General features: G+C 46.8%; 1 protein-coding gene across 2 annotated transcripts in view; it reads left to right on the top strand.

Moving 5' to 3' along the window:
* Positions 1–24,672, top strand: part of ARRB2 (arrestin beta 2) — a 106,407-nt gene that overhangs the window by 27,092 nt on the left and 54,643 nt on the right. The window contains exons 2-3 of one of the 2 annotated variants that reach the window (XM_040346666.1): positions 15,096–15,126; positions 17,790–17,850. In XM_040346666.1, the coding sequence (XP_040202600.1) occupies positions 15,096–15,126; positions 17,790–17,850 (92 nt within the window). Of the gene's footprint in view, positions 1–15,095; positions 15,127–17,548; positions 17,672–17,789; positions 17,851–24,672 lie in introns of those variants that run through there. The other variant, XM_040346665.1, reaches the window with a different exon arrangement.

Below are 24,672 nucleotides of genomic sequence, written 5' to 3'. Positions count from 1 at the left end.
ACGGCGCTGGGAAGTTTTTATGGGGTTTCTTTTTCTGGGCACAGCTGTGGAGAGGAGGAAAGGTCAGAAATCACTGAGCTTCCATTCTCTCCTGGAAGTACTGGTTGGGGGGAGACCCCTAACATTTGCCTTCTATTCTTAAAGTGGACCTAGACTAAAAAAAATGAAATTTCTTATCTTATTGGGAAAGTATAGAAACAGTGGTGGTTGGTGCTCCAAATGTAGCCATGGTGCCCATTTATTGCATTATTCCAAAACCTCTGGAGTGCCAAGGTTCGCCATCACTGGTATAGGACCTCTTCTTGGAGCGGCCTTGTCATTCGTGTTTGCGGTAACTACCATAATTTATCGGTGTATAACGCACCCCTCCCCCGAAAATTGGGGGAAAACATGTGTGCGTGTTGTACACCGATTTTTCCTGGCTGCCTCGGTCGGAGAGAAAGGAGGGGGCGAGTGCCGCTGTATTGCGCAGAGCCACGATCTCCTGTGTACCCGGTCGCTCGGTCACACAGTCCCGGCATCTGTCTATATCATAGGAGCCGGGTTAGGAGACAGAACTGTAAATGACTGAGAGTTGGGTACACAGGAGACCGTGGCTCTGTGTAATCCAGCACTGGTGAGGCCCCAATGATGGGCAAAGCTGCGGATGGGCACAGATCAGGCTGCAATGGACAGGCTGCAAATAGGTACTGATCAGGCTGCACTAATGGGCACTGATCAGGCTGCATTAATGGGCAATGGTGAGGCTGCGGGTTGGCACTGATCAGGCTTCATTAATGGACAATGGTGAGGCTGCATTATTGGGCTATGGTTAGGCTACAGGTGGGCACTGATCAGGCTGCATTAATGGGCAATAAGGCTGCAGGTGGGCACTGATCAGGCTGCATTAATGGGCAATGGTGAGGCTGCAGGTGGGCACTGATCAGGCTGCATTAATGGGCAATGGAGAGGCTGCAGGTGGGCACTGATCAGGCTGCATTAATGGGCAATGGAGAGGCTGCAGGTGGGCACTGATCAGGCTGCATTAATGGGCAATGGTGAGGCTGCATTAATGGGCAATGGTGGGGCTGTAGGTGGGCACTGATCAGGCTGCATTAATGGGCAATGGTGAGGCTGCATTGATGGGCTGTGACCCTTATTTTGCTTCAAAGTTCTTTATTTATAGTTTTTTTTTATTTTTTTCCTGAAGCTTCCCGTCTAAATGTAATGTTAGGTTATATGCTGATAAATACGGTAGTGTATTTTTCCTAAACAAATGTTTCTACTATTCTACTATTTGACTATTTGCAGTGGGGAGTATGCGATTGGCCTGCTCTGTGCTGTCCCCAGGTCGGAGCTCCTCTTTAGTGCCCCTGATTTGCGGTCGGTTCTCTCGGGAGCCTTGCACACTATCTGTGGGTGTGGATCTTTTCAGGAAGGAAGCTCTGCTCATCATCTTGCACAAGTCCGGAAACGCTGATCATGTGTCTATTTGTGACACTCTGATATTAGTCTGTAATTACAGGTGGCTGTGAATAGAGCAGTGTGCCCGTCTACGTCATTGTGTCCCTACCATCCGGGCAGAGGGGCATCCTGACTGCGACCTCTTGTAATAAGTACAGGGCCAGCAGTCTGTAGGGAGGCAACCTTGGCACTAGAGGCTCGCTTTTATTATACCTGTGAGATGACTAAACTGGCAGAACCGTAATAGAGGAGGTTTTATTGGTGTGCAATGGATGGGACTGTGACCCCAATGGAGACTTTGGGGGAGGGGTACAACATTTTATAGTGATAATAAACGCACAATGTTTAATTTACATGATCCCTTCTCTTTCTCTATGTGGATGATGGCTAGTTAGCTAGGCAAGTACATGATTCTCAATGTATTTGCCTGCTATGTTATGGCGGCGTAGCCTAAAACGGGCGGGCGTAAGGGCGCCAAATTCAAATGTGTGTTAGGGGGGCGTGTTGTATGCTAATAGTGCTTGACCTTACGTTTTTTACGTATTTTTTTTTTAACTGCGCACGCGCCGGGCGCCTACATTTTCCAGTGTGCATTGCGGCTAAGTACGCCGCACGGGCCAATTGATTTTGACGTGGACGTAAACGACGTAAATCCCGATTCACGGACGACTTGCGCAAACGACGTAAAAAATTCAAATTTCGATGCGGGAACGGCGGCCATACTTGACATTACTATTCCACTAGGGCCTAGCTCTAACTTTACGCGGCCTATCTCTCACGTAAACGGCGTAAAAGTACTGCGTCGGCCGGGCGTACGTTCGTGAATCGGCGTATCTCCTCATTTGAATATTCTACGCCGACCGCAATGGAAGCGCCACCTAGCGGCCATCCGAAATATTGCAATCTAAGATAGGACGGCCCAAGCCGTCGTATCTTAGATAAGTTTAAGCGTATCTCTGTTTCAGCATACACTTAAACATAAGTCGGCGTAGATTCTGAGTTAGGTCGACTTATCTACTGATAAGCCGGCCTAACTCTTTCTGAATCTACCTAAAAATCTCTATGCCACGAAGAATGAAGGCAAAAGGGTGTCCAATCCGGTACTAGCAAGGTGTACCTAATAAGGTGGCCGAGATGTGTGTGTGTGTGATAGAGATATATATATATATATATATATATATATATATATATATATATATATATATATATATATATATATATATATATATATATATATATATATATATATATATATATATATATATATATATATATATATATATATCTCTCAATCTATCAATTTTTTATATATAGATACAGTGGAACCTTGGATTACGGGCATAATCCGTTCCAGGAGAATGCTCGTAATCCAAAGCACTTGCATATCAAAGCGAGTTTCCCCATCAAAGTCAATGGAAACTAAAACAATTCGTTCCACATTGACTTCTATGGCATGCAATACCGCATGTGGCCAGAGGGGGGTGCCGGAGAGCCTCGGAAATACCCGAAGATCGTTCAGCTACCCTCAGAAGCCCTCGAACTGAGTATTGGAGTATTTCCAAAGGGCTCCGGCGCCCCCACACCTCTGACCAAATGCGACACTGAAGAGGATTACATCCTGCTTGTTTTGCGAGACACTCGTAAATCGAGTCATGGCTCGTATTGCGACACGCTCGTTAACCCAGGGGTTGACAAATTTGCTTGGAATCTAGGAGCCAGCTAAAAAAGTTAGGAGCCAGAAAACGCACCCCGTCCCGACGAGCTTGTGCGCAGAAGCGAACACATACGTGAGCAGCGCCCGCATATGTAAACGGCGTTCAAACGCAATTTTGAAGCGTGACATGTTGGGTATGAATTTACTCGGCGTAACATTATCTTTCATAATATTAAAAAAAAAATGGGGATAACTTTACTGTTGTCTTAAAGCGGTCCTCCACCCTAAAGTGGAGTCCCGCTGATCGGAACCCTCCCCCCCTCCGGTGTCACATTTGACACCTTTCAGGGGGGAGGGGGGTGCAGACACCTGTCTAAAGACAGGTATTTGCACCCACTTCCGGCCACACGCTACGGGCGAAAGACGGGCATTCCGTCACATCCCGTCTGTCACCCGTTGTGTGCTGGGAACACTCGGCTCCCAGCACACAGCGTGTGAGCCAATCGGCGGGCGCAGCGCGACTCGCGCATGCGCCGTAGGGAACCGGGCAGTGAAGCCGCAGCGCTTCACTTCCTGGTTCCCTCAGCGTGGATGGCGGGGGGAGCAGCAGAGTGACGAGCGATCGCTCGTGCTCTGCTGCGATCGGCGCTGGACTCCAGGACAGGTAAGTGTCCTAATATTAAAAGTCAGCAGCTGCAGTATTTGTAGCTGCTGACTTTTAATATTTTGTTCCCATGGCACATCCGCTTTAATTTAAAAAAGTGTAATTTTTTCCCCAAAAAAGTGCACTTGCAAGACCGCTGCGCAAATACGGCGTGACAGAAAGTATTGCAACGATCGTCATTTTATTCTCTAGGGTGTTAGGATAAAAAATATATATAATGTTTGGGGGTTCTAATTAGAGGGAAGAAGATGGCAGTGAAAATAGTGAAAAATGACATTAGAATTGCTGTTTAACTTGTAATGCTTAACTTGTAATACCAACGGCCATCACCAGATGGCGCCAGCTCACATCTGGTGGTAATAACTTGTAATACCAACGGCTCACCACCAGATGGCACCAGCTCACAAAAAAACAAAATTTTTTTTTTTTTTGCCCACCTTCCAAGCCAAGTCGCCAGGACACTATTTCTAGTCGCCATGGCGACCTGGCGCCCGGGATTTGTCGATCCCTGCGTTACTCGCAATCTGAGGTTCCACTGTAGATTGTTTTTCTCATTTAAAGATCTGCTTTCAGATCATATCGGTGAAAGGAAGAGATCAGAAGCCTAATCCATACAGTGATCAGGCCTTGTAAGTCAGGTGGTAAGAATGTCGGTTAGCATTGTTTCAAATGAGACATATAATCTTAAAGTGATCATAAAGACTCATTCCCCCCCCCCCCCCTATAAAAATAACAAACATTATACTTCCTCTGTTGCAGTTGATTTGCGCAGAGCAGCCCTGATCCTCCTCTTCTCGGGTCCCTCTTTGGCTCCCTTGGCCCCTCCCCTCTGTTGGGTGCCCCCACAGTAAGCAGCTTGCTATGGGGGCACCCGAGCCGAGTTGCAGCTCCCTGTGTCCATTCAGACACATGGCCCCGACCCGGCCCAGCCCCCTCTCTCTTTCTTTGATGGAGAGAGGGGGCTGGAGGATCTTGAACGACACTTGTCGACATCACTGGACAGAGACATCGCTGCCCCATACATTTGATTTTCTGCAGATTTTTGTCTTCAGATTTACCACAACCTTGTAGTGCAAGGGCCTGTCTGACTGCATACAAATTGAAACTCCTAAGGTTTGACCTCATATTAAATGGTTTTGGTAAACCTGAAGAAAATCTAATAGTGTGTATGTAACTTTAGTGTTGGGGGGGGGGTGAAGGCTTTTTATCCTAATGCACAGAATGTATGAAAGCGGTGTTGCAGCCAAAAAAAATTAAAAGCCAGCTGCTACAAATGCTGCAACTGCTGACTTTTAATAGGACACTTACCTGTCCTGGAGTCCCTCAATGTCGGCACCCGCAGCTGATATTTCCGTCAGGTGCTGCTGCTGCCGCCATTGCAGGTAAGGGAACCCGGCAGTGTAGCCTTTCGGCATGTGCGAGGCTCCACTACTCTCTCCTATTGGCCCTGGGGGGAGGGGGGGGGGAGGAGGGAGCCCCGCGGTGATGTCACGGGCCGTGGCCCGGACTCCCGGAAGTGTGAAAGGATACCTGTCAAAGACGGTTATCCCCCCCCCCCCCCAGAAAAGCACTTTAGGGTGGAACTCTGCCTTTAAGATTAAAAAAAACCTTCTGACTTTACAATCCCTTTAACCGCTTGCCAACCGCCGCATGCCGATGTACATCGACAGAATGGCACGGCTGCGCATATTGGCATACAGGTACGTCCCCTTTAATATGCACAGCCATGGGTCGCGTGCACTGGCGGTGGCACGCTCGCGACTCGGTTACTTTGTGACCGCGCCCGCAGGACCCGCAGACCCGATCGCCGCCGCTGTCCCGCGATCAGATCACAGAGCTGAAGAATGGGGAGAGGTAAGTGTAAACAAACCTTCCCCGTGTTTTCTAGTCAGACTGTCACTTATTGTCTGTTCCCTGTCATAGGGAACGGCTATCAGTGACGTCACACGCCAAGCCACACCCCCCCCCCCACACAGTAAGAATCACTCATTGGGTCACACTTAACCCCTACAGCGCCCCCTACTGGTTAACCCCTTCACTGCCAGTTTTACAGTAATCAGTGCATTTTTATAGCACTTATCGCTTTAAAAATTACAACGGTCCCAAAATAGTGTCAAAAGTGTCCACCATAATGTCGCAGTCACGATAAAAAATCACTGATCGCCGCCATTACTAGTAAAAAAATAAAAATAAAATTATGAATAAAAATGCCATAAACTCTCCCCTATTTTGTAGAGGCTATAACTTTTGCACAAACCAATCAAACGCTTTATTGCAAGTTTTATTTTATTTTTTGTTTTAAAAAAAAAAAAAAAAAAAAAATGTAGAATACATATCGGCCTAAACTGAGGGATATTTTTTTTTTTATCTTTTTTTGGGATTATTTATTATAGCTAAAAGTAAAAAATATTGCTTTTTTTTTTTTTTTTTCCAAATTGTCGCTCTATTTTTGTATATAGCGCAAAAAATAAAAAACGCAGAGGTGATCAAATACTACCAAAAGAAATCTCTTATTTGTGGGAGAAAAAAAAGGACGTAAATTTTGTTTGGGAGTCACGTTGCACGACCGCGCAATTGTCAGTTAAAGCGACGCAGTGCCGAATCGCAAAAAGGGGCCTGGTCCTTTAGCAACAAAATGGTCCAGGGTTTTAACTTTTTTTTTTTTTTTTTTTTACAATGTTGCCTAAAAATCCTGTAATGCTGATCAGTTTTGGCACGCGCTCCTCAGTGAAGGGAACATCTGCCTGTCATTAATGTGGATGTCAAGCTAAATTAGAAGTGCTCTTGCAGTGCAAATTCTGTTTACATTTTCAAATGTTTGTAAATGCATAAAACATTTTTTTTTTAGGGAAGTAGTTATGTGAACACTTCCTCTCCTATTCCAGTCCTTTTTACTGGGACTGTCAGCAGGCGGCAGCTGTGGCGTGACGTTATGTGCTGCAATATTGTTCCAGGCGAGCCTTAAAGTGGGGGGGGGGTTCACCTGCAACATTTTTTTTTTTTTAAAGCCAGCAGCTACAAATACAGCAGCTGCTGACTTTTAAAAAAATAACCCCGCCGCCACTCGGCGGTGGGAATGGAGCGTCAGTGGGGGACCCCAGAAGAGGATTGGCTCAACCATTGAGCAGAGCAGTTAAGTATAACCATTTCACGCAAATCGCAGTACCTGTACGTCGGTACTTTTGATGCTAAATACTATTGGTATGGCTGCAGATGGCTGCCATAACCCCGGTATTGTCAAGTACATTGTGCATTTCTCTTTAGGATAAAAGTGGTCTCTGCGGTGGATTCGCCACAAGATCACTTTTATCGGTGGCGAGAGAGGAATCCCCCCTCCCGCCGCACTCCGGTCGTCTCCGCCACTTACCAGAACTGTCGGTCGCGGTGGAGATGATCGCATCCGCTCCCCTCACTACCTGGTTGAGGTGAAGATGGCCCCTGCTCAGCTCCATAGCATTGAAGGGCAGAAGCGACATTAAACGTCACTTCCGCCCAATGCTCTTAAAGGAGACTTTTTTTTTTTTTTTTTAATTACTTTCTTTTCATTTTTTATTGCATTTTAGTGTAAATGTGAGATCTGAGGTCTTTTTGACCCCAGATCTCTTTTTTAAGAGGTCCTGTCGTGCGTTTGTTTTTCTATTACGTGGGACGTTGACATGACTTGTAGGAATAAAAGTGCCCCCAATTTGTTTTTTTGACTGTCAAAATAAAATAAAAAGTAAAATAAATGAAGAAAAAATAATTGAAAGCGCCCCGTCGAGTTTGTGCGCAGAAGCGAACACATACATGAGTAGCGCCCTGCATATGAAAACTGTGTTCAAACCACACATGTGAGGTATCGCCGTGATCGTTGGAGCCGGTTCACACTGGGGCGACTCAGCCGCCTGACAAGTCGCATCCCATTCTATTCAATAGAACCGTTCTAATAGTCGCTCCGACTTAGAAAAAGGTTCTTGTACAACTTTGGGGGCGACTCGGGGCGACTTGCATTGACTTCTATACAGAAGTCATTTTGCAAGTCGCCTCTGAAGTCGTGCCGCCCCAGTGTGAACCGGCTCTTAGAGTGAGAGCAGAAATTCTAGCCCTGGACCTTCTCTTTTATCTAAAAACTGGTAACCTGTATACATTTTTAAACGTCATCTATGGAGATTTTTAAGGGTAAAAGGTTTGTCGCCAATCCACGAGCGGTTGCATTTTTGAAGCGTGACATGTTTGGTATCAATTTACTCGGCGTGACATCTTTTACAATATATAAAAAAAAAAGTGGGCTAACTTTACTGTTGTCCTTGTTTTATTCAAAAAAGTGTATTTTTTTTTTTCCCCAAAAAAGCGCTTGTAAGACCGCTGCACAAATACGCTGTGACACTGTATTGCAACGACCGCTATTTTATTCTCTAGGGTGTTAGAAGAAAAAAATAATATGTTCTAAATAATTTTCTAGCAAAAAAAAAAAATGAATTTAACTTCTAAACACCGAGTCTGAAAAATAGGCTCGGTCCTTTTAAAAAAAATAAATAAAATTAGTTGACCAATTACAGTCACTTTTAGCACATTTTGTTGTAGATCTCTATATTCAGTGTCCGGTTTTATCTGTGCTTGATCAGCAAACAAGTCTTCCTGCCACAAATTTCCAGGTCTGCAAGTCTTAATTCTGCATAATATTTATCTCTTTCTATCTCTACTGAATTTATTTTTTTGCCTTTTTTATACCGGAAGATCTCACATGATTTTTCTAAAATAGTTTGTTAGATGAATTTCAAAGATTAGCGAGTGAAAAATAGTCAGAAATGTTCTGATTTGTATCTCTAAGCTCTTTCGGCAGGGTTAGTGGTTTGCCTTTCCAGTCATTAAAGGGGAGTTCCAGGCATTTTTAATGTTTAAGTCAGCAGCTACAAAAAGTGTAGCTGCTGGCTTTTAATAAACGGACACTCACCTGCTCCACGTTCCAGCGACGCTCCGGCCGGCGTCCTCATTGTTACTGTGGGCACCCGGCCGTGACAGCTTTCGGCTTCACGGCCAGGCACTCACTGCGCATGCGCGAGCGGCGCTATCTGATTGGACAGGCGATCGCCTGGGACCTGTCACGTGTCCCAGGCTATCACCTACAGGGAGGGGCCGCCAAAAGGCGATATGACGTATCGCCTTAGCAGCCCCTCGGCGGAAGGAGGAAGTGGGACAGGGTGTCCCACTCCTCCTGAAGCCCCCACTCCTCCCGCCCCCAAAAAAATTACATGCCAAATGTCAGTTCCCAGAGCCAGTTCACACAGGGGCGGCACCACTTGCCGAGCGACTTGGCAAGGCGATCTGCCCACAGCTTCAGAGGCGACTTGCAAAAGGACTTCTGTATTGAAGTCAATGCAAGTCGCCCTGAAGTCGTCCCAAAGTAGTACAGGAACCTTTTTTTTTTTTTTTTTTTTTTTTAAGTCGGAGTGACTTTAGTAGCTACTATTAGAACGATTCCATTGTACAGAATGGAGGGCGACTTAGTTGCCTGACGAGTCGTACCTGTGTGAGCCGGTGACTTGTCGGTATGGTTCCTCTATCGAGATGGTTCCTGTAAAGACTGCGCAGGCGCAATCCTTGCCGACGGAAATCTCCGAACCTCGACCGGCATCCAGGCTCATTTCTTAACATCCCTGCGGATTAGGGGTGCAACGGATCACAGTTGATCCGTGATCCGAACGGGTCACCCCTTCGGATCGGAACACACTGTGATCCTCGGATTGCCATGGCTCCGGAGCTAGGCCGAAGCCGCGGCCTTTCCTAATGTTACGGCGGCGGCTCCGGTGCTAGGCCGAAGCCGCAGCCTTTCCTAATGTTATGGCCGCGGCTTCGGCCTACCTCCGGAGCCGCGACCATAACGCTAGGAAAGGCCGCGGCTTCAGCCTAGCTCCGGAGCCGCCGCCGTAACATTAGGAAAGACCGCGGCTTCGGCCTAGCTCCGGAGCCGCGGCCATCTTGGTACACCCGGCGGCGGCCCTCCTCTGTTTACACCCACAGAGGAGGAGCCTGCACTCGTGGGACACGCCGCTCGTCTGTCGGTACTAGCTGGGGGTCACTGTCCTGAGAAGGGGGGGGTCACTGTCCTGAGAAGGGGGGGGGGTCACTGTCCTGAGAAGGGGGGGGGGGTCACTGTCCTGAGAAGGGGGGGGGGGGGACTGTCCTGGGAAGGGGGGGGGGGGTCACTGTCCTGAGAAGGGGGGGGGGGTCACTGTCCTGAGAAGGGGGGGGGGGTCACTGTCCTGAGAAGGGGGGGGGTCACTGTCCTGAGAAGGGGGGGGGGGGTCACTGTCCTGAGAAGGGGGGGGGGGTCACTGTCCTGAGAAGGGGGGGTCACTGTACTAAGAGGAGGGGGGGGTGTCTGCACCGAGGGGGTACTATAGTTGGTGGGGGGGGGAGAGGAGATGTGGATATTACAGTGGGGGAGATTTTTTTTATTTATTTTTTTGCCGATCCGAAAAATGATCCGATCCGTGACTCCTGATCCGAGGAACGATCCGAACCGTGAGTTTTTTGATCCGTTGCACCCCTACTGCGGATTAGAGAATGTTAAAAAAAAAAAAAAAAAGTGTCAGGATGCCGAGCGAGCGTAGCGAGCCGTTCGAGCGAAGTGAGGCCGACTGGCCACTTACCTCAAATTCCACATCGCCCTGGAGGTTCGGTGATTTCCATCGGCAAGGATTGCGCCTGCGCAGTCCTTACAGCAACCATCTCGATAGCCGGAACCATATAGTCAGATCACCAGCAGATTTGTGGTCAAGAGAACCCCCATTTTGTTACTGCATTGGAAGTGTAATGTTGTTGTGCTTTCACATCTTTAAATAATTGCCCAAAAGCACCTTCTCTTACACCTTGTCTTGGTCCAGATGGGATCGCGCTTTTCATACCTGCATTGCAGCCTCTGTGAGTGGGCAATAGAGGTGGTGGGAATGTCCATTCTGGGGCTGGTGCTAGGAACTTAAAGAGTAGCGGTGCCTTTATGGTTACCCTCTACATGCCCCATTCCTTCCCATCTACCCACACCTGTTTACTTACCTCCGTTTCAGAGCGGTTGCCCTCTTTGTTTACATCCCTTCTGTTTGAAATCTGTCCAGCACTGGCTGTTCTTGCGCACTGTGTCCCCATAGGCTTGAATGGGCTGTATACAACACTCTACCTCATTGGTGTCGATTTGGGGCCACTGGGTCGTGAAAGGCAGATGTGGCAGTGATCTGCTTCTTTCTCACTGGTGACAATTTTGAGCAGCTGAGGTAGGTGGCATTGAGTGACCAACCTCTTCCTTAGTGGTTACAGTTCTGGGGTAAAAGGCAGTTATGAGTGTTACCTGCCTCTTCCTCAGTTGAGGGTGCCTGCATCTTCATTAGCTTCTGTAGGGCTGGACTGACTCAATTGGTTGTAGGTCAATGGTTAGGTGATGGTGGGGCAGATTGGAAGAATTCTCTTCTGATGTTTTCTGCACCACTACACCGAAGGAAGGTGGTGAGCCCTTTTTGGGGGCCTGGGCCGCTGCCTTTGGGTATGGCCTTGGGGTCGTCTCTACATGTACTAGTATAGGTAGAAAAGGAGGGAGCCCCCAATCTCCAATGTAATGCAAGTCGAGCGGTTACATTGGAGATTGGAGGCTCCCTCCTTTTCTACCTATACTAGTACATGTGGAGACAACACCAAGGCCATACCCAAAGGCAGTGGCCCAGGCCCTCCCCCCTGCTGATGGTGAATGGGGGAAAGATCCCTAATGAGTGTGTCTGTGTGACACCAAAATCAGAATGCTATGTGTTCACTGTGTTTTCAGAGGCGGCATCAAGCTCATTTTGATCTGTTCCCATTCACCATCAGCAGACAACGGGAGCCCCCTGAGGAAGGGGAGTCTTTTTTTTTTTTTTTTTTTTTTCCCTTGAAACGCATTGGTTTTGTCAAATTGTTGCTACTTTCAATACTTTACCTCTCGACTTGCATTTCATTGGAGATTGAGAGCTCCCTACTAGTGTATCTTCATTAGGGGCAAGTAGCAGTTGTGGGAGTTGCCTTTCTTTTTCCTAGTGATGATCACTCTGGTCAGCTGGGATAGGATGCAGTGGTGGGTGTGACCTGCCTCTTCCCTAGTGATGAGGACACTGGGGATAGGGAGACGTAGTGGGAGACCTGCCTCTTCCCTAGAGATGATGATGCTAGGATAGGATGCGGGAGTGACCTGCCTCTTAGTGATGCTGATACTGGGATAGGATGCCGTGGTGGGGTTGACCTGCCTCTTCCCTAATGATTCTGATCCTGGGATAGGATGCAGTGGTGGAAGACCTGCCTCTTACCTAGTCATGAGGACACTTGGGATAGAATGCAGGGGTGGGAGACCTGCCTCTTCCTTAGTGATGATGATCCTGGGATAGGATGCAGTGGTGGGGGAGACCTGCCTCTTCCTTAGTGATGATGATCCTGGGATAGGATGCAGTGGTGGAAGTGACCTGGCTCTTCCCTAGTGATTATGACACTAGGATAGGATGCAGTGGTGGGAGTGATCTGTTTTTCCCTAGTGCTGATGATGCTGGGATAGGATGTGGGAGTGACCTGCCTCTTCCCTAGTGCTGATGATGCTGGGATAGGATGTGGGAGTGACCTTCCTCTTCCCTAGTGCTGATGATGCTGGGATAGGATGTGGGAGTGACCTGCCTCTTAGTGATGCTGATACTGGGATAGGATGCAGTGGTGGAAGTGACCTGGCTCTTCCCTAGTGATTATGACACTAGGATAGGATGCAGTGGTGGGAGTGATCTGTTTTTCCCTAGTGCTGATGATGCTGGGATAGGATGTGGGAGTGACCTTCCTCTTCCCTAGTGCTGATGATGCTGGGATAGGATGTGGGAGTGACCTTCCTCTTCCCTAGTGATGATGACACTGGGATAGGATGCAGTGGTGGGAGTGACCTGCCTCTTCCCTAGTGGTGATGATCCTGGGATAGGATGCAGTGGTGGGAGTGACCTGCCTCTTCCCTAGTGGTGATGATCCTGGGATAGGATGCAGTGGTGGGAGTGATCTGCCTCTTCCCTAGTGATGATGATACTGGGATAGGATGCAGTGGTGGGGGTGACCTGCCTCTTCCCTAGTGATGATGAGGCTGGGATAGGATGCAGTGGTGGGAGTGATCTGCCTCTTCCCTAGTGATGATGATACTGGGATAGGATGCAGTGGTGGGAGTGACCTGCCTCTTCCCTAGTGATGATGACACTGGGATCGGATGCAGTGGTGGGAGTGATCTGCCTCTTCCCTAGTACTGATGAGGCTGGGATAGGATGCAGTGGTGGGGGTGACCTGCCTCTTCCCTAGTGATGAGGACACTGGCATAGGATGCAGTAGTGGGAGTGACCTGCCTCTTCCCTAGTGCTGATGATGCTGGAATAAGATGCAGTGGTGGGAGTGACCTGCCTCTTCCCTAGTGATTATGATCCTGGGATAGGATGCAGTAGTGGGGGTGGCCTGCCTCTTCCCTAGTGATGATGACACTGGGATATGATGCAGTGGTGGGAGTCACCTGCCTCTTCCCTAGTGATGATGACACTGGGATAGGATGCAGTGGTGGGAGTGACCTGTCTCTTCTCTAGTGATGATGTCACTGGGATAGGATGCAGTGGTGGGAGTTACCTGCCTCTTCCCTAGTGATGATGACACTGGGATAGGATGCAGTGGTGGGAGTGACCTGCCTCTTCCCTAGTAATGATGACACTGGGATAGGATGCAGTAGTGGGGGTGACCTGCCTCTTCCCTAGTGATGATCCTGGGATAGGATGCAGTGGTGGGAGTGACCTGCCTCTTCCCTAGTGATGATGACACTGGGATAGGATGCAGTGGTGGGAGTGACCTGCCTCTTCCCTAGTGATGATGACACTGGGATAGGATGCAGTGGTGGGAGTGACCTGCCTCTTCCCTAGTGATGATGACACTGGGATAGGATGCAGTGGTGGGAGTGATCTGCCTCTTCCCTAGTGCTGATGACACTGGGATAGAATACAGTGGTGGGAGTGACCTGCCTCTTCCCTAGTAATGATGACACTGGGATAGGATGCAGTGGTGGGAGTGACCTGCCTCTTCCCTAGTAATGATGACACTGGGATAGGATGCAGTGGTGGGAGTGACCTGCCTCTTCCCTAGTGATGATGATGCTGGGATAGGATGCAGTGGTGGGGGTGACCTGCCTCTTCCCTGGTGGTGATGACCCTGGGATAGGATGCAGTGGTGGGAGTGACCTGCCTCTTCCCTAGTGATGATGACACTGGGATAGGATGCAGTGGTGGGAGTGACCTGCCTCTTCCCTAGTGATGATGACGCTGGGATAGGATGCAGTGGTGGGAGTGACCTGCCTCTTCCCTAGTGATGATGACGCTGGGATAGGATGCAGTGGTGGGAGTGACCTGCCTCTTCCCTAGTGATGATGATGCTGGGATAGGATGTGGGAGTGACCTGCCTCTTAGTGATCCTGGGATAGGATGCAGTGGTGGGAGTGACCTGCCTCTTCCCTAGTGATGATGACACTGGGATAGGATGCAGTGGTGGGAGTGACCTGCCTCTTCCCTAGTGATGATGATCCTGGGATAGGATGCAGTGGTGGGAGTGACCTGCCTCTTCCCTAGTGATGATGATCCTGGGATTGGATGCAGTGGTGGGAGTGACCTGCCTCTTCCCTAGTGATGATGATCCTGGGATAGGATGCAGTGGTGGGAGTGACCTGCCTCTTCCCTAGTACTGATGAGGCTGGGATAGGATGCAGTGGTGGGAGTGACCTGCCTCTTCCCTAGTGATGATGATCCTGGGATTGGATGCAGTGATGGGAGTGACCTGCCTCTTCCCTAGTGATGATGATCCTGGGATAGGATGCAGTGGTGGGAGTGACCTGCCTCTTCCCTAGTACTGATGAGGCTGGGATAGGATGCAGTGGTGGGAGTGACCTGCCTCTTCCCTAGTGATGATGATCCTGGGATTGGATGCAGTGATGGGAGTGACCTGCCTCTTCCCTAGTGATGATGATCCTGGGATAGGATGCAGTGGTGGGAGTGACCTGCCTCTTCCCTAGTGATAATTACTCAAAGCAGAAATATTTACCTTTTTTGTTGGACTGTCCTGATAAATGTACATGTCTGATTTTTGTATCGCCTTTTTTCTAGTAATGTGAGTCCCTGTATGTTTGGAATTTATGTGGAGCAGGAATTCCATTGCTGGTTAATGATCATTGATCTCTATAGATCCTGATATAGAACGTGGGAAAGATGTGAAAACATGACAGTTTGTTCCACCCCTAAGAATGTACATTGCAACAGCTTATTTTGTCTTTTTTTTTTTTTTTTGCAGAGTATTTAAGAAATCCAGCCCAAACTGCAAGGTAAGTGGCCATGTCCCAGTATCTTGACATAAAGATTGGGTAGTGGCGTGGGTAGATAAGTGTGCAAATAAATGCAAAATTCCATCAAGGTTGTCTTTTGAGCAAGCGGCTCCGTATAATGGGAGAACAGTCCACAGTTTCAGGACCAGTCTTGTTGGGGAAGTGGAAGCAAACTCCAAACGTGGAAAAAGAGATAAAAACAGGCGCCTCCGAGTGAAGACTGCAACATTTAATGGTACATAAGTGTAATATAAACTCGCATTGAGGAAACGGGCACATATGATTAGTCCAGTAAGACACTGGCATCTGTCCCGACTGTTTAACGTTCCTGTGGCTCACACAACCTGTTGTGGTAACTGTCTTGGGCCGCAGAATGCTTTGCGATCGAGAATGAGGTTTGGAGAGCAGCTAGAGCTCAGTGGAGAGGGCTGGAATGCAACGTTGGGCGTGATGGCGTCACTGGCGTGCGCTCGACGCGTTTCGGAGCATGCGCACTAGAAAGGTGTACACAGTGTGCATTCCTGAAGTGACGTAGGCTGAAAACGGGCTTATGTGTGCTTTGGTATACTGCCATCTTGTGGAGAGTGTGCTAATTTTTCTCCCACAATTAAAGCGGGAGTTCACCCAATTCCTTTTTTTTTTCTATTTTCCCCTTCGATTCCTGCTCGTTTGTGTCTAGGGGAATCGGCTAGTTGTTTTAAAATATGATCCGTACTTACCCGTTTACGAGATGTATCTTCTTCCGTCGCTTCCGGGTATGGGTCTTCAGGAGCGGGCGTTCCTTCTTGATTGACAGTCTTCCGAGAGGCTTCCCGACGGTCGCATCCATCGCGTCACTCGTAGCCGAAAGAAGCCGAACGTCGGTGCGGCTCTATACTGCGCCTGCGCACCGACGTTCGGCTTCTTTCGGAAAATCGTGACGCGATGGATGCGACCATCGGAAGCCTCTCGGAAGACTGTCAATCAAGAAGGAACGCCCATTCCCGAAGCCCATACCCGGAAGCGACGGAGAAGATGCATCTCGTAAACGGGTAAGTACGGATCATATTTTAAAACAAATAGCCGATTCCCCTAGACAAAACGAGCATCCATCTAAGGGGAAAATGTGTAAGCTATGGGTGAACCTCCGCTTTAAATAATAAAAATGAATAAAACTCCTTGTGTGAAAATTGATACGAGTGATTCCTATATAGCCAGAAAATACATATACATCAAATGAAACATATATTCATATAAACATCACATATATGAAAATATGCAGTAAACACATTAAATTTATTTACCACTATTGCATGACAATTATAATAATGATTAAAATAATTTATTTTTAGGACAGAGGTGGCAGAAAAATATAACATTTTATGTGATTTTTTAAAAACGGGTGATGAGTGAACCTCCTGTTTCCTCATATCTTTTAAAGGGGTTGTAAAGGTACAATTTTTTTTTTTCTCTCCTAAATAGCTTCCTTTACCAGGGGCCGCAGCAACTATGGTGACACAAACCGTACTTTAACCCCTGCATCTCTGCACATGGTACCTTAACCCCTTCCTCTCCATGCATGCTGGAAGATAGATGCAAGATACTGGGACATAGAGAGAAAAACAGGCGCCTCTGAGTGAAGACTGTCATTAAATGGTGCAGAAGTGTAATATAAACTCGCATTGAGGTATGAGGAACCTCTTCCTAAATAGCTTCCTTTACCTTAGTGCAGTCCTCCTTCACTTACCTCATCCTTCCATTTTGCTTTTAAATGTCCTTATTTCTTCTGAGAAATCCTCACTTCCTGTTCTTATGTCTGTAACTCCACACAGTAATGTGAGGTTTTTTCCCTGGTGTGGAGTGTCGTGCTCGCCCCCTCCCTTGGACTACAGGAGAGTCAGGACGCTCTCTTCGTTGCAGATAGAGAAAGGAGCTGTGTGTTAGTGGGCGTCCTGACTTTCCGGTAGTCCAAGGTAGGGGGCGAGCACGACACTCCACACCAGGGAGAAAGCCTTGCATTACTGTGTGGAGTTACAGACAGAAGAACAGGAAGTGAGGATTTCTCAGAAGAAATAAGGACATTTAAAAGCAAAATGGAAGGATGAGGTAAGTGAAGGAGGACTGCACTAAGGTAAAGGAAGCTATTTAGGATTTTTTTTTTGTTTACCTTTACAACCCCTTATGTAACATTTAAATGTTAGGCTTCACTCAGAGGTGCCTGTTTTTCTCTCGATGTCCCAGTATCTTGCCTCTTCCAGCATGCATGGAGAGGAAGGGGTTAAGGTACCATGTGCAGAGATGCAGGGGTTAAAGTACTGTTTGTGTCACCATAGTTGCTGCGGCCCCTGTCCTCCACCAATCGCAGGTGGAAGCGTGTCTCCCGGGGCCAGAAGCATCTCCCTGAGGTGTGAAGGGTATAGGGAGATGCAAAACATAGGAAGGAATACAGATGCAAGCAATGCAGGCTGGAGAGGAGGCTGACAATGTGGACCTGTCCGATTTGGAGCGGATCCGCTGTGATCTATCCCACGGCGTCACCGTCTACAAGAAACACATGCGCAATGTGGTAATGAGGGTGGGGGGACACTGCTCGGGAGGAAGAGGGTGCAGAAATATCGATGCTAAAGGATTCTGGGACCGAACCCTAATTTTAAGATGGTATTTTATTTTTATTTTCCCTGCAGCTTACAGTGTACCTGGGAAAACGAGATTTTGTGGATCACCTAGATCGCGTGGAACCAGTTGGTAAGTGATCGATCTAATGCAGTTCTAAAGATCGTGCTTTTTTTTTTGTAGCTATTTAAATTATTATTTTTACTTTCCGTAGAGTTATCCTGTAATTATAGTCTTTATATTCACCTGTCCACACACCTGCCAGGTGGGTATCATGCGTCCCAACCAGACGGCCTCTTCATAGGAATGTATGTCATTTTCCAGCATGTGCGTAGAAATAGTCTGGGACCGGCAGGTTGGCACCTGTGGGCTGCACAACGTGAATCTGGTAGGAGTGTGGCCAGGAAAGTTTAAGGGGGGAAAGTGATACCGTCAGGGCAATTGTCTGTCGTCTTCCTTTTTTTAATTTATTTTTTGTCTTTTGTTGTTGGGGTGTGTGTGTGTGGTGTGTTGTTTTTTTTTTTGCACGCTTTTTTTAAAGGACCGCGTAACCTTTTTGATTTAAAAATCTATATTTTAATGAGCCTAGCAAATATAAATGGACAAAAATATGCTTTATCTTTTTTCCCCACATAAACTGCCTTGTGCTGCCCAACCTATTTCTGTGACAGATAAATAACTGCAGCGCTAGAATAAGTAATCTTAGAACAAACCAAAACTGAAATTTACATGTGCATAATAGGTGAACTTTCACTTGGCGCCCAGACGACATCATATGACGTCCTCGGCTTTGTGGTGGCATATCTGAATGGTGCTTGCAGCTACAGGCATCACTTGGATATCGTTTTTTAGAGCCGGCGATTCTGTGCACCGTAAGAATGATCAAAGCGACTGTTCCACTGCTTGATCGTTCTTACAGGCGGTGAGAGGGGATGTCCCCCCCCCCCCCCCCCCCGCTGCTTCTACCGATTTACCACTGGGATCGGTGAGTCAGAGAACAGATCTGCCGGCCCCGGGTTCCTACCATAGAGATTTCCGGAGGAGCAGATGTTCGCCAAAGTCTCTATGGTCATTCGGAGATTGGGCGCGATATTATGTCATGCCTGGCCTCTTCATTCAAAAAAACTGTGCCGCTTCGGCTGGGAAGCCATTATTATTATTATTATTATTATTATTATTATTTTTTTTTATTATTATTTTAGGCTTCCCAGCCTAGTGGTGAGATGTGGGGTCTTATTGACCCCATATCTCCCTGTAAAGAGGTCCTGTCATATTCCTATTACAAAGGATGTTTACATTCCTTGTATTAGGAATAAAAGTGATCAAAATGTTTTATTCATTTTTTAGGAATAAAAGTGTCAAAATTATTTTTTTTTTTACCATATATACTCGAGTATAAGCCAAGTTTTTCAGCATTTTTTTTGTGCTGAAAATGCCCCCCTCGGCTTATACTGGAGTCATCTTTTTGCGTCTAATCTCCTGGACTTTGGGGACCCGATACTGCCCGGCCGTAGGTCCCCTGGACACTTGGTACACATGTAGCCCCACTCTTCCTCTACAAGTGTGCAAAGTTTGTTGTCCGGGGAGCACTTATTTTTAAAGCCGGGCACCCCTTCCATAGACTCCCATGTAAACTGTAATTTCTCCTGTGAATTTGGGGACCCGGTACCGGCCGATCGGAGGTCCCCTGGACCCGGTAATTGGCACACATGTAGCCCCATTTCTTTTTTGGGAGAAGACCGTGATTATCGCTAGCGGTTATAGCTATAATCTGAAGCGAATCCGGCAGGCTGGTTGTACCCAAGTTGATCGATCACCTTGGTACATTCAGTTCACCCATACGTGGTTCGAATCTCAGTTGGTTCCTGCCTAACCGGCAGTGATTTAAACCGTATATAGCCGACCTTAGTTGGAACTTTTTTATTACCAAAGTCTTGTCGTAGTCTCCCACTGCTGTCTGTCAAACTCTGGTGAGGAGGAAGCAGGGGCATGGCTTTCAATGGTGTGTGTGTGTGTGTGTGTGTGTGTGTCTATGGATGCACACTGCTGGGCTCGGGAGCGTGCACGTACAATTGCCTCTTTAGGACCCGGCTTGCTTGCTACTGCCCTGAGGGGAGAGGAATGGCTAAGCGCTGGTGAGGAACTGCCGGAAGAGCAGCTAGGACTTTTCTGTGCAAAATCTTTGCACAGAGCATGTAAGTGTAAGGTTGTTTTTTTTTTTTCTTTTTTCTTTTTTTTTTGTAACAAAATAAAAGCTTTTAGTATCACTTAGGCCCCATTCACACCTGAGCGTTTTGTCGCCTGAAGAGCAATGCTCCAAAACGCTAGAGTGGGAAAAAATACCTTATTCCCTATGGAGATGGTTCACATCTCCACTCCAAAACGCCAGACACCGAACGCCTGAAGCTCAAACAAGTTCCGGACCCGTTTTTGGGCGTTTTTGAGCGTTTGTATTTTCCATAGAAAGTAATGGAAACGCTCGATTCATGCGTCTAGCGCGACAACTAGCGTTTCTACGGGCGTTTTGACGCTTTAATCAATAGAACATTTCACCCAGGCAGAAGATTAAAAAATCTACTAACATATCAACAAGTGATGAAAAGATGATAATTTTTCCTATTGGCTAAAATAAAAAACGTCGAAGTACAAAAACATCGGACGACGCTGTATGCAAGCAAACGCGCAAATACGCATGAATACATGCGACAAAACGCCAGCAAAAACGACCAAAAAAAACGCTACGCTCAAGTGTAAATGCAGCCTTAGGCTGGCCAAACTTGGTCGAATTTCGAATGAATTTTCTTTTGAAAATCTGAAAATTCATGCGTTTTGTGACCCGCATTGATTTCATACTTCGATTAACCAAGCCTTCAATTTCACCTCCTGGGAATCTTCTTTTTCTTTCCGGGAAAATTCTTTTCTTGCCTATGCGCATTTCTTTTTTGATCACGTTTCTTGCACAATTCTCCCATCATTTGATTAAAAAATCATATGTTTTTTTTTCAAAAAATTTCTAACATGTCCGATTTATTAAAATTCAATGGCCGCAGAAAAATCGGCTATTGCTACGGCCCAATAATGGTGCGAAATGCAAAAGAAAATTCTTAGATAGGATTTTCGAAAGAAAACACCTTTTTTATTTTTTTATTTTATTATTTTTTTTCCTAATTGAATACGCCTTTTTTTTTTTTTTTTTTTTTCTTCTTCTTCTTCTTTTACATCTGATTGCTTCTGGATTAGGTGGCTGAACCTTCTAGGAAATCCTTTCTAAGCTATTGCCATAGTTGCAATGATGAGAGATGATTTGTATATATACTGATCACATGATAGGACCCCCCAGTAGAGTTTTAGAAATAAGCAATACTTGATTGTTCAATAGACTCAGCTCGTGTAAGCTCAAACTGATCTCCGATGCTTGGGAATAGCGTCGCTTAGAGTATTTGTTATGGCTGAATGCTGATTGGCTAGTTAAAGCTCTTGGGGTCTCCAGTGGCATGGTCTCCTGACATTTCTATGAAAAGGTATCAATGCCTGGAATTCAGCTTTAAGGACTACAAAAGGGAATCTAAAAGCGGCTCCTGCAGGAAATGTCTGTGATAGTTACTATAGCAGAGCTGGGAAGGGGGCAACAAGAGAAGAGTGGAAGTAATATTTATTGTAGGATTGCAGAGAGTCTGGCGACAGGTGAAGGGTCTCCTGCACAGAATACAGGGAGTAGGTCTACTTGGCGTTGGAGTTCCTCTTTGAGTCTCGTATCCCTGAGGAGAGTCGGCATATGGGAGGAGGATTGCTTGCTTTGGGAATATGCCTTGTGGCTGCTGCAGATGCTCATCTGTTATTGTGAGCTCCGTGCCGCAGGCTTAAATCAACCCATTAATGTCCGCTCTGCGTTCTGGATTTGTAGGTTCTTCTTTTATCCTAAGCTTTTCAGAAAGATTTCTCATTTTTAGTTACAAATTTTTGCCTCTTCTATTTTCTTTTTTTTTTTTTTTTTTTGTAATTCCTTTTTTTTAATCAACAGTTGCATCATACAAGTTAAAGCGTTCGTTACCAAATTATATATATATATATATATATATATATATATATATATATATATATATATTTTGTATTCTGCCAGCCCCTCTTGTATCCACCTATAACACCCAGTGTAAGTGTTTGTGGTGAACGAAGCTTCTAAATATCTTTTTTTTGCAGATCTCTTCAGGACGGTCACGTGACTCCTGGCCGCTCTTCTACTACGATCCAAGTCTTAAGCGGGAGGAGCCGAGTTCTCCCACTGACCAGGGTTGCCAACTTTCAGTAAATTTACGAATAGTTTGTAAAATCCATACTTTTTTTGGCATCTGTCCTTGAATTTCCCTTACGGACATGTAGGCTGCACGTCCGTAACTGACAGATGCAACAATTATGGATTTTACAAACTGTAAATTTACTGAAAGTTGGCAACTTTGCTGCTGATGTCAGCCAGGAGGTCGCATGACCGCTGTGCTGGCCGCTTCGCTCCTCCGGCTGTAACTCTTAGATGGGACGGAGAGCAGCCAGGAGTCGCGTGACTGCTGTGCTGACCGCTTGGCTCCTCCCGCTGTAGCACTTAGATGGGGCGGAGAGTGGCCGGGAATCATGTGACCGCTCGGCTCCTCACGCTGTAGCTCTTAGATGGGGCAGGGAACGCCCAGGATTCACGTGGCTGCTGTGCTGACCACTTGGCTCCTCCCGCTGTAGCTCTTAGATGGGGCGGAGAGCGGCCAGCTCTTAGATGGGGCGGAGAGCGGCCAGGAGTTGCGTGACCGCTCTGACAAGATCTGCAAAAATAGTATTTAGAAGCTTTTTTTTCCACGTAAACATACACTGAGTGTTATACCCGGGTACAAAAGATTGACTGGCAGTATGTGTTTTTTTTTTTTTTATGCCTACAAATAGTGGCAGAAGGAGAGGGGAGGGGCGGCATTCGCACACATACAGAGCAGACAGGAAGGGAAGGGGTAGAGAGGACAAAGCAGGCTGCAGACGGTGGAGGCACGTAAACTGACTGACCACGGTGTCAGGGCTCAGCAGCCATGCTACACCGTGGTCAGTTTACAGGGGGAGGGCATAGCCAGGTATTTCAGGTGATACAGTGGGCCAAATTTACACAGAACAAGTACTGTGCTGTATAAAATGCTTTAAAGGAACAGGATCCATTTTTTTTTTTTTTTTTTTTTTTTTAGATTAACACTTTAAGGTATGGGTAAGGCTAGATACTATGATATATGTATGCTAAAAGCAAATAATAAATAACTGCATTAGCTTCAAAGGCAACTCAACAGTTTCAAAGCATACACAATGTGGCAAGTTTCATGGCATGCAAAATATTCTTGACTGGGAGGGCGTAATGGTAATTCTCCCCAACTTTCCAAGTCTGTGTAAAAAGCCCTAACGTAATAATGCAACCCTGTGGGATAAAGAATGAGAAATGCCGGGGTCAGAGGGAATCCCCCCAGCGGCCAATATAACTTGCTAATAAAACAGATTCTATCCTATATGGTCAGATACATATGAACAGCAAGGAACCTACAAGGGAGGGGATTCCGAGCTGAATGTTTACACCCAGAAGGGGAGAGAGCAGCAGGACGGGCAGTCCCTGAGTTACGAACGGAATAAGGGCTGTAGGTTTGTTCGTAAGTGGAATTTGTTTGTAAGTCCGAACACTGTATTTGTAAGTGTAACTTCCGCCTGTGCGTGGTTGTGAGATGTTCCGGGGTGCTTGTTCTGTTATCTGGGGCTCTCCTGGCCATGCAGTACTGCAGTGTGGGATGTATCTGGAGGTATCCAGGACCAGCGTGGTCGGCATTTGAGGCCGTTCTTAAGTAGGAATTGTTTGTAACTGAGGTGTTCGTAACTTGGGGACTGCCTGTAATGGTGAAAGGATGGGCCACAGGGATGGAAATAAAGACAAGAAAACGCGTACAAATGGGGAAAAAAGGGCAAGAAGAGACAAAAGGCAAGGATTAAGCATCTATATTGATGTGAAACGCGTTGGCCTGTCTGTACCTTCCATCGTAGAACAATAGTGCAGCGCTAAATGATGTGCACAATGGTTATAAAGGCACAAAAGTGAATATAAACAAAATATATATAAAGTCCATGTATGGACCCTATATTACAATATATGTGACACTGGGTTAATGAATGGATCACACAGTTCAGTGTACAATTAAAATTCCATAGGGAAGGTGATGAATGAGAATCTTGACATGAACGTTGAGTACATAGTTGTCTGAAGGGATCCTCAAGGCATCACATAGAAGAAGTATGATAGAGCACTCTTACCGGAGGGTGTGGACTTGGCTGTTTTTTTTTTTAGGACAGCAAGTCTCGTGAGCGTGGTGGTCACAGCGGACCTAAATCTGATCTCCTGGACTTTGGGGACCCGGTACCGACCGGCCGTAGGTCCCCTGGACACCAAACGTGGCACACTAGCCCCATTTCTCCTCTAAGTGTGCAAAGTTTGTTGTCCGGGGGAGCACCATTTTTTTTTCAAAGCCGGGCATCCCTTCCATAGACTCCTATGTTAAACAGTCATTTCTCCAGTGACTTTGGGGACCCGGTACCGGCCGATCGTAGGTACCCTGTACCCGGAACTTGGCACACATATAGCCCCATTTCTCCTCTACAAATGTGCAAAGCGCGTTTTTTTTTTTTCTTTCTTCCCCAAAGCCGGGCACCACTTCCATAGACTCCCGTGTTAAACGTCAGTCTAGTCATGGGCACAGTGAGGCATTCACATGGGCACAGTGAGGCATGCAGATGGACACCCTAGGCTTACACTCGAGTCAATAAGTTTTCCCATTTTTTTTTTTTTTTTTTGTGTGGTAAAATTAGGTGCCTGGGGCTTATACTCGAGTGTATACGGTACTTAAAGCGGGGGTTCACCCGGACATACAACTTTTTACCCTTAGATTCCTGCTCATT

The sequence above is a fragment of the Rana temporaria genome, chromosome 3 (genome assembly GCF_905171775.1).
Source record: "Rana temporaria chromosome 3, aRanTem1.1, whole genome shotgun sequence".
Lineage (NCBI taxonomy): Eukaryota > Metazoa > Chordata > Amphibia > Anura > Ranidae > Rana > Rana temporaria.
Note: the sequence above shows the minus strand (reverse complement) of the source record. Positions and strands in the feature narration are given on the sequence as shown.